Here is a 10406-nt window from a genome sequence, read left to right as displayed (position 1 = left end):
CCAGGTCCCCTGCAGAGGATCTGGATCTTAGTCTTAAGTTAGACCTCTATTGGAGGTCTGATTATAAGACAACCTCGAATACAAGACGAGGGGTATTTTTCAGTGCATTTGCTCTGAAAAAACCTTGTCTTATATTCGAGCAAATATGGTACATTTTTACAGTTTAACTGGCAGAGTCCATTTTCAAAGACATGCAACCTTTAGTAAGCTCTCCGAGTACAGGAATGTACTTTAAGCAGCAGCATATTCCACCAATACTTACTGGTCCAATGTCTTGTAATAGATGTCTAGGTCTTTGTTTGCAAGTTCAGTTGTTCTCATAACGATCATCATCTCCCGGTATTTTTCCTCCGCATCCTTGTATTGAGGCTCCCGCAACTCTTTCTTAAAACGCATTATCTCATCTTCAAATCCCTTCTGTCTTCCAAGTGCCAGACTGTGGTTTGTCTTCAGACTTTCTATTTTGTCTTCCAACTCTTCATGCTTACTGAAAGTCACAAAAGAAAACAAGATGTAAGGATTCTGCAAACATATTGGGAGTTTTGTATAAAAAGTGGTCTTTTCACCAAAACAACCATCATAACTGTGCAACCAGGAAAGTGATTCCTCACTTTGCTTTGGTGATAAGAACACTTTGTAAACCAGAATCACCTTTCTTTATACAATAGCCTCATTGTTTCATGTGCATGTATTTGATCCTGGAGTGTTCTGATATATTACCCTAGTGAAGTTATTTTTATGGTACAGACCAATAAGCTTACTTTTTCATCTGCATAACGTTCATCTGCCCCATTTCCCTCAGAAGTTGTTCTCTTTCTTGCTCAACCCGTTTAAGTTCTTCCATTCGTTTCCTTAAAGTTAAGTTGTCCTGAAGACACCGCTCCTGAATCTGTTAAAAAAAAACAAACAACCAAAAGATTGTGTGCCAAACTGCAGCTCAGAGTGTCGTCAAAAAAGCATAGGTCTACTCTACAAGGAGGAAATTAAAAGTCTAATCCAAATACCGTGTTAACGACTTTTCTGTCACATTTTTTAAATTACCTTTATTATGGCAAATCAACAATGTCATGTAGGATCATGAATAGCCTATCACAGTTGCTCAAACACCTTTGTTGACACAGATGTCAACAAAAAAAACCAAACCCTGTCCATCATGCTAGATCCTGCAAAACTGCATCATTTTAAAACATCAAGTACGTGTGGTAGAGAAAAATGTGCCACCGGAGTCAATAGACAGATTTTAGCTACATAAAGAAACACACCTAAAAACCCTGTATATTTATAAAACTATAAAATAAAGAAAATGTTCTTACTTTCTGAGTGTCAATATCTTGTCTAATTGAGATCATATCTTTGTTTGTTTTTTCCTTCTGCTTTTCACACTCATTTACTCGACAACTTAATTCTTGAAGTTCTGCTTCTTTTTGCTAAAAAAATAAATAAAATAGAAAATAACCATGAGATGTCCCTTCTGTAGATCAAATGAAAGGCTTTACAAGGTTGCTAGGAGAGAAGGTAATACCTCCTTGAATTCTTCTCTTCCATCTTGAATATATTTTTCTATATCTCTCACATACAAGTTTATTTTCTTTACTTTTTCTTTGATATCATTTAGCTGTAAAAGTAATTTGTAAATAGTTAATAACACTTATTATGCAAATATTCATACCACTACAGTTGCAGGAAAACAGTAAGCCTTTCATCTATGCCACAGCATGAAAAGTTCATGTAATGCCATATTAAAATGCCATTTTAGTACTTAATTGGATGTGCACCTTTATGATGCCTCTGTTAGGCAAGATCAGTTGACCAAGTGGTCACATTGGGAAATAGAAGACAATATTACTCATATGGTGAGAAACAATGGCATTCATATTTACATTCATAAAGATTTTGTGTTGTTGAAGCCACTAGAATAAAGCAAAAGTTTTTTTCCTTTATAGCATCCTATACCCATTTCCCAAACTAATCAAACCTTTTCTTGTGCTGCTCTGAAGCTTGAGTCTTTTCTTTCCAAAAGCTCATGCTTTTCGTGCTGAAGCTTTTCTAAAGTGTTTTCCAGTGGGTAAACCTGCTCTTTGGCTTCCTAAGACACAGGAGAAGACAAACATTTCAGGGGCTTTGCCACAATATACATAATACACAAAAGCTTTCAGGCAGGTAAATACATATCTAAAAAGCATGTATGGGTTTGTTCAAGCTACATCAAGTTTAGACACATGGATAAGAGTCTAATAAACATTAACCAGGTTATTAATGTTGTAATCATCTGACATAGCTGGTTTCCTCATAATTCACTAAGAATTTAGTGAACCTGTTGGACTCTAGAATAGGCAGATGTGGAGAACTATTATTATGATTATCTTTTTATTTATATAGTGCCAACTATTTACGCAGCGCTTCTTAAAATACATATTTTCAAGGGGTATGACAAGACGAGAATTGACAGACATACATTAGGTGGAGAGAGCCCTGCTCGCAAGCTGACAATCTGGAGGCTTTTATAAACATGGATTGTGTTCACGCACCCCACCAGAAATCACTTGGGAATTTATTAAATGGGCAGATGACCAACAGATTTTTCATCAGCTACACAAAATATCAATGTGTCACTTGTGAATTATTTACCACACAGGAGGTATTTTACTAGAATACTTGAGAAAAGTGCCAATAATGGTGTAACAACTGTGATTAGCGATTTCATGGTATTTGTTAATGTGGCGCGCTCTAGGAAACCGTGATACAAATCTTACCATGTCAACTAAGTGAAAGCAGACATATCAAGTACCCATACTATGCTGATGAAATATAACCACATCCTCTTTGGTGCCTGCATTTATGACCAACAGCGCAGCAAATATCAAACATTAACTAAAGTAAGATTAGATATACCTTAAAATGATTATTTACAATAAATATTAAAAAAAAACGACACATGGTATGCCACATTGGCAATTACTTATATATAGAATCTTAATTATACCTATTACATATATAAAGTATGGGTAAATATGTGCACATTAGACATTGACTGTAATGCCATTGTCCAGACCTTAATCTCCCTAGAGAGGCACTGAAGTTCAGAAGAGAGCTCTACATTCTGATCCTCAAGCTGCTGTCGGCGCTGGAGGTTACTTGAAATATGAAGCTTTTCTGCTCTCAGCTCATTGACTGTACTCTTAAGGTGTTGGACTTGCTCTTGCTGGTCTTGTATCTTTTTCCGTATTAGCTCAATTTTACCAGAAACTAAAATTAAATAAATAAAAAAAGAGTGAGCATAAAGAACAGCATGTGCTATGAATGTTATCACTATAGCTGGATTTAAAGGGATAGTTAAGTGTCCCTGACATCCATATTATTGAAGAATGCATATTTAACTACCCTGTGAGTACTTTAATATGCATTCTTCCAAAACAAAAATAAAGAAAACACTCACCTGACACAGAAGTTATAAGCCATGCTGCAAAATCTTCCTTGTTTTTTTCACGATCCAAAATTTCTTGCCACTGATTGGATGCTTAAGCTGTCAATGACTGTCAGTAAGCACGTCTAATGAAATCAATGGGACTATGTCCGGTTACTGATTGACAATATAAGCAGCTAACTGGTGGCAAGAAAGTGTGCCAACTGAAATCACTAGGAAGACATTACACACAGAGCCGGCCTGTCTGTGCAGACTACTCCTCTGGCGCCCACCCTCACTACCCCCCCTCTGCCCCTTCAAACTACACCCCCCCCCTCTGCCCCTTCAAACTACACCCCCCCCCCTGCCCCTTCAAACTACACCCCCCCCTCTGCCCCTTCAAACTACACCCCCCCTCTGCCCCTTCAAACTACACCCCCCCTCTGCCCCTTCAAACTACACCTCCCCCCTCTGCCCCTTCAAACTACACCTCCCCCCTCTGCCCCTTCAAACTACACCTCCCCCCTCTGCCCCTTCAAACTACACCCCCCCCTCTGCCCCTTCAAACTACACCCCCCCTCTGCCCCTTCAAACTACACCCCCCCCTCTGCCCCTTCAAACTACACCCCCCCCTCTGCCCCTTCAAACTACACCCCCCCCTCTGCCCCTTCAAACTACACCTCCCCCCTCTGCCCCTTCAAACTACACCTCCCCCCTCTGCCCCTTCAAACTACACCTCCCCCCTCTGCCCCTTCAAACTACACCCCCCCCTCTGCCCCTTCAAACTACACACCCCCCCCACTTACCTTGTTGCCGGAGTCCTGCGGTGCGAGCGGGAGGCATCCGTCTTCTCGCTCTGCCGCGGTGCTGGCATTTCTTGTTGAGTGCCGGAATAGTCCGGTTGCTTAGAACTTCACGAGCAACCGCTCGGCGCCCCTGCCCGGGGCTTAGATTAAAGCATCGTTTTTTTTTTTTGTTTTTTTTTTTTTAAAACTATTTAACATGAATGTTAAATAAAGTTTAAAAAAACCAAAACAATGTTTTAAGTTAAGTCCCGGGCACAGGTCGCACACCCCTAAGGCCGGCCCTGATTACACATGCGCAGGGAGATGTGTTTGGGCTGAATGCATTTCCTGTAGGGCATTTAGCGGGATTCTGCAGAATCTCTCCATGCATTTGAGAAACAGACCACACATTTAAAGGGACCACACAACTATTATATGCTATTATATACTATTAAGTGCATTCAATGGTTGGAGTGTCAGCTTTACCAGAATTTTTTTTCTACCTGTCAAATTATGCAACAAAAAATTTAAATTTCAACCACAGGCTACAGAACAGACAATGAAAAATCCCCTTCTACCTACTAAATGATCCAATGTGCAGAAACTTCTGTGGACCTCTTACTTGTGGGCACAAGCCTGTTTACTCCCTTGTTATCAGGAAGCAGCTATTGGTTAAGCGAAAACCATGTTGACAAAGATAATAAAACAATTTGAAAGGAATCTTGATCTCATTTAACCCTTTGAGAGTGTCAGTGGTGTGGACATATTTTATCCCATGGGAGGGCAAGCTAAGCTATCCTCAGATGCCTACTTTAAGGCGTATTGTGCCTTCAACCACACAATATGAAAATTTGTCGCCCCATATGTGCACACAAAGCCCACGTAGGTGTAGGTCACATTAGGTTGCCTACTTCAGTGCTCCTCAACCTTCTCCTCAAGACACACCTAACAGTCCAGGATTTAGGTATTACTCAGGTGTGTCTAAGATGTTTAAGGTGTTTTTGTTTAATTATGCAACACCTCAGACCAGTGTTCCCTCTAAGCTGTGCGCTTGTGCGCGCGCACATAGCTTTTTTAGAGAGCGCACACGTCCAAAAATTGTGCGCACAACAGTTTTTCCCCCAAAAAACATTTTTGGGAAACTTTATGCGGCGCGGATATTGTGCGCACAAAATTTTTGCTCTGTGAACATTTTTGCACAAGAGAAATTTTCTGCACACGCCAACTAAGAAAAATTAGATGGAACATTGCCTCAGACACACTTGAGGTGTGCCTTGAGGAGAGTGTTGAGGAGCACTGGCCTTCTCCACGCACTGATAGTTGGAAAATCTGCCGTTCTGTCTCTGACTGATCAGCAACATTATCTTTTGCTTTTTAACGGAAGCCTTGTGTGTACCGTTAAACATGAGTGGCATCTGTTGGGACGTGGGAAGATGGCTCACAAGCCAACAATCCCTCTACAATACAGATAAGTATCAGGACCCTACAGCTCCATCACATATGAAATAGGTGGATGGCATCCTGGGTCCACTTTGCCAACCACAATCAAAAGGGTTACATAAGCAACACAGAGGAAGCAAACTCACCAAACCTAACATATTAATCAGTGTACTGGCATTTAATACATATATAGGTTTCTCACCGTTATCAAGACTGTGCTGCTTCTCTTGCTTCTCCTGGTTAACCTGCTGAACAGTGCGGCTTAGATCGACCCCTTGCAGTTTAGTGACATATTGTGCTATCTTCCTTTCTACATCTCGCAATTCCATCTGAAATCACGACAGAGCATGGTTTAACATTAATAAGTGAAAAAAATACAACTGCAATTGCGTTTTAGTAGATCACATCACGTAAAGGCCATAACAACACAGTAAGAAACATCATTAACTCTCCAAGCATCAAGCCTGTTTTATGTGTTTTTACATTTAAGGACCAACGTATTTTTAGCATTTTTGCTATGTGTTTGTTCAACAATGATTTCCAACACACATTCTATAATTTGTTTTTAAGGATATAATGGAATGTCACCCTCTGTGAAAAGATAATTGCTTGATGAGAACAATTTAACAGCAATAACCACAATCAAAAGATTCACATAGTTATTGATTAGTGGAATTTTGGCGTGTTTCCCCTTGCAGAGCGGCTGTAACTCTCTGATACAAAGCAGAACTCATATTTCCTTCCATACAATACAATCAAAATGATTGAAATCTATGTGAAAAATATGCAACAAATCAAGAAAATCAGACAGGCGGAAAGTACAGCCGTATCACCCTTCCTATTAGGCATGGACTGGCCATTAAACTAAATTCATTTAGAAAACTGCCAATGTCTTGTACTTGACATTGATATTTTACCTCAGGCAATCTAAGATCAGTGATAAAATAGGGCAAAAATATACATTTCATGTTGCAAGGGATTATCATAAATCAATTCATTTACATAAATGGCACTTTCCACTTTTTTTCTCTCTTTTTTAGGTCGACATCCCCTAATCTTTTTTAGTCCAACACCTCTACAGGAATACTTTTCTGAGTATTCACCACATTTTCTGTAACGTCACATTTCCTGTTGTAGCCCAGGCATTTCCCATTGTAAATTCATAGCATGACACCTCCTATACCAATCATCCCCTTTCTGAGAATACTTTCGTCAAGCAAGGTTAACCACGGGCTTCCAGGTCTCAACAAATTATTAATGCTTTATTTTCCAAACTGTGATACAATCAGATCTGATGTAGAGACAAACATTCATAACACTCAAAGTTGCCTTTTCATTTATTTCTTGCTATGATCTATTGTGGCTATACATGCACACACATATAAACCCACTGTGTGCTAAAACGTACCATATGCAAAACTGCTTTCGCTACACAAAGGCTAAAATATTTAGTTTAAAATATTTTAAGAATGCTGACAAATTTACATGATACTCATACTGTACAATGCTTTTACATTGCTAATAACTGTAATCATGAAACAAGTTTACTTACGCATGATTTAATTGTCTATATTGTTATACGTTTCATGTATATCCTTAATATTGCTTTTAATTTTTCAGCTGGTATGTGCCAGAATGGCATGAAAAATTACTCTTGGAAGGTTATATAGTCATACAGAATGCATACATCCCAAGATTGTCTACCTCTACACTAGCGAAATTACATCTGGCTTGCTAAATCGAGGGGTCAGACTAGGAGTCTGGTCAGGGATAAGCGTGGTTCCAGTGCAGCTGCACTTTCTGTACTCTTTACACAATACAGAAAATGGTTAACTTTTTCTTTGCGTTCGAACACTAGCCATGCGTATTAGTCTCTAACGTCTTATTCTGAGTTAGCGCTTGTATAGAGATGTGGGTTTTCTGGCAATAGAACCGTGAATATGTGCTGGTGAAAGCTGGACAGAGATACGCAGCTGGACATACCTGGTACCTTTCCATAAGGGAAATATCCTGCAAACAGGCTTTGGCAGTTTCCTCTTCAGACATGAGCATCGCCAGAAGGGTTTCCTGCTCCTCCACATCACCTTTCAATCTCTGTATCTCCCTGTTTATTGCCACCAGTTTGTTTCTTAGCTCTGGGATCTCCTTCTCTTGAAGTTCAATCAACATTTGCCTAGGGACAAATGACATTACAATATTAGCTTAGTGAAAATCTGTTATATTCTATTATTAAAAACAATTAAAAATGCTATAAAAAAGGTCACAAAAATTCATTTTGTTTTCTTTGTTTTAATAGAACCCTGAATTACGGATACTGTCTTCCTTTTTAATTATTATTTTATTTTTTTAAGTAAGTGGTGTGCATTGGTAACCAAACAATGGTTTTGCTACAAAGAGGCAACCATTTTTTTTCAAACGGGGTTTATCACCTTCAAGCATATCAGACTACATCATTGAATCAGAACAGACTTAAACCGGAGCAGACTCCTTATGAAAGCTTTTAGGCAAACTGTTAAAAGAGGAGCATGTTTATAATATTATTATATAACACGTACATTTTCGTAAACACAAACTGATTTTTTTAGGTAAATGTATCAGGATGGAAATAACCCTCCTAATGGAGTGAGTAATGACTAGGGCAAGATAATCCAGTATTAATTAAAATCAACTTTTAGCATTCTGAACCTACGACTGGCTTTCATACAGAGGAGAGTGCTGACCCCTAGTGAAAAACACTAACTTTGCATACTTTGAATGTGGTTATATTTGATAATGAAGTTTTCTAGAATTGATTACCAACATTTATTCCCACGGAACAAGACGGCTGTACCGATTTTCTGTAAATTCCCTTCGTGCTGTACAGCATGTGAAAATCATTAATTTACATTTATTTGTTTGTGGTAGACAGCTACTGATTAAACACACCCTGTCAAGGTGCAGATAATAGGGGTTTGGGTAGGTGGCAACATAAAACGTTTGAGGAATTTTGTGTTACGTGAGAAAAACTAAAATGGTGATATTAACCACAGCAATCTATATTAAGTAGCAGCCTTTACTGTCTCTGCAAGATACATTATTGCACCAGCATAACCCGAGTAAGCCTCTACATAGCAGGAACAAGCAGACGGAGAGATATTGCCATGTTGATATTCCACTTTAAACAAGAATGTGTGAACGGAACCTCTGCATTCTTGCAGAGTATGTAAAGCTGTAATGTAAAACGAGATACTGCTAAAGCTTGCCTCCTTGGTTTCAACTCCATCATTTCATCTCTCCTCCTCTCTCTTTTCTTTAATTCAGTTTCAGTGGACTTTAGTTTGTCTGGAACAAGACGGAGCTTGGACTGCATATCATTAATCACATCCTGCAGTTCTGCTTCGGACGGGAAGATCCTCTGGCAAACTGGGCAACATGGCTGGTTATCCTCAGTCAATTGGGTGATGAACTGCGTGTAAACAGCCGTAGCTCCTGCAAGCATTGCTGTTGAGAAAAGATACATTTTCTTTATTATACCCACAACATATTGCTTGATCACAAAAAGAGAACACCTATCTCTGGAGTGCATTGAATTTTGAGAAGTCATTTTGGTAGGCCTGCTGTTGTCTGTAAAAGATCAATGAGCAATGGTTTAGGTATCCAAAGTGTTTCCCTAGACCAAATATAAATGTGTGTGTGTGTGTAACCAACCTATGTGCGCGATCAATGCCTGTGTATAATAAAGCTGCACCAAAGAGCACAATAAATATAGATAGGTGCAAAATTAGCAAGTAAAACTAAACGCTTCAGTCATAAATATAGACATGCCAATTGACATCAAATTGACTTTTTTATATTAAAGTGGGAATGATAGCCTCAAAAATTCTCTGGTCTTCAGTGAAGAAGCTAGCAGTATTTTCACTTAGAAATGGCATTTGTTTGCTCTAAGGATGCTGACTTTTGGTTTTGAGGAGGTGCATGTTCTGGCACAAACACATACAAGACTCCTCTCAACTGGAGAGCATGCCTACGGCATGAAAAGGTTGAGACCAAGCAGCAGAAGGAGGAAGGTGGGTTTATCAATGTAAATCAACGAAAAAATATACATGAAAAAATGATGTAACTGCTCCTTTAAACATAATTTCGTATATAACTAAACTATAATTGTTTGTGGAGCAGATTTTAAATGCATGCAGTTGCAACCTTTTGCAATCTACACTATTGGTGTTGCTGATGAGCACCACGAAAACTTATTTTGGAAGTTAAAATAAGGCAAATCTTAAATAATGCTTAAACATCCTACAAACTCAAAGGAGAGCTTTCCGAATTACTCAACCTGGGGAAAAGTCTTGGTCAACTGTGGTCTTATACGGTTACTATGAGGTGAAGTATGAGTTTCCCCAAAGATAAAAGTGTTGGGTGAACTTTCCCAACGCACATTGTTCACTCCACCCTCACCTCGCTGTTTAGAGGTCTTTTCGATATCTTCCTGGAGGCGTGTGAGATCACTGTCAAAGTCCTGGCTACCGCATACATCAAAAACCTTTTCTTCATACGCAGACGCCTGTTCTTCCTTTTTCCGAAGCTCACTGCTCATATGGTTTTTGTTTTGTTCTGCCGAGACTAATTCCTTGCTGCCAACAAAAGCAAAATAAAAACTGAATTGGTGGAAGATATCGTTAGGGCTATCAATAGAGTAACATTAATATTTTAGAGCATCTTGATCCAAGGAGAAATCCGATTGCCTCTTGGAGTCAAGAAGGAATTTTTTTCCCTCTGATGGCAGAATTCGTAGTAGCTTA

At 39.1% G+C, this 10406-nt stretch overlaps 1 protein-coding gene across 1 annotated transcript in view; it reads right to left on the bottom strand.

Annotated features, from left to right (window-relative positions):
* Positions 1-10406, bottom strand: part of LOC149297874 (DNA repair protein RAD50.L) — a 33408-nt gene that overhangs the window by 3306 nt on the left and 19696 nt on the right. Inside the window, exons 12-21 of the mRNA XM_089488112.1 lie at positions 10063-10238; positions 8871-9108; positions 7612-7801; positions 5831-5957; positions 3053-3246; positions 1976-2086; positions 1523-1615; positions 1314-1427; positions 762-889; positions 263-487 (exon numbers count right to left, since the gene is read on the bottom strand). Of these exons, the coding sequence (XP_089344238.1) occupies positions 263-487; positions 762-889; positions 1314-1427; positions 1523-1615; positions 1976-2086; positions 3053-3246; positions 5831-5957; positions 7612-7801; positions 8871-9108; positions 10063-10238 (1596 nt within the window). The remainder of the gene's footprint in view (positions 1-262; positions 488-761; positions 890-1313; positions 1428-1522; positions 1616-1975; positions 2087-3052; positions 3247-5830; positions 5958-7611; positions 7802-8870; positions 9109-10062; positions 10239-10406) is intronic.

Source organism: Sceloporus occidentalis, unplaced genomic scaffold (assembly GCF_023333645.1).
Source record: "Sceloporus occidentalis isolate IW3139 unplaced genomic scaffold, rSceOcc1.0.p SCAF_36, whole genome shotgun sequence".
NCBI classification, from domain to species: Eukaryota; Metazoa; Chordata; class Lepidosauria; order Squamata; family Phrynosomatidae; genus Sceloporus; species Sceloporus occidentalis.
Note: the sequence above shows the minus strand (reverse complement) of the source record. Positions and strands in the feature narration are given on the sequence as shown.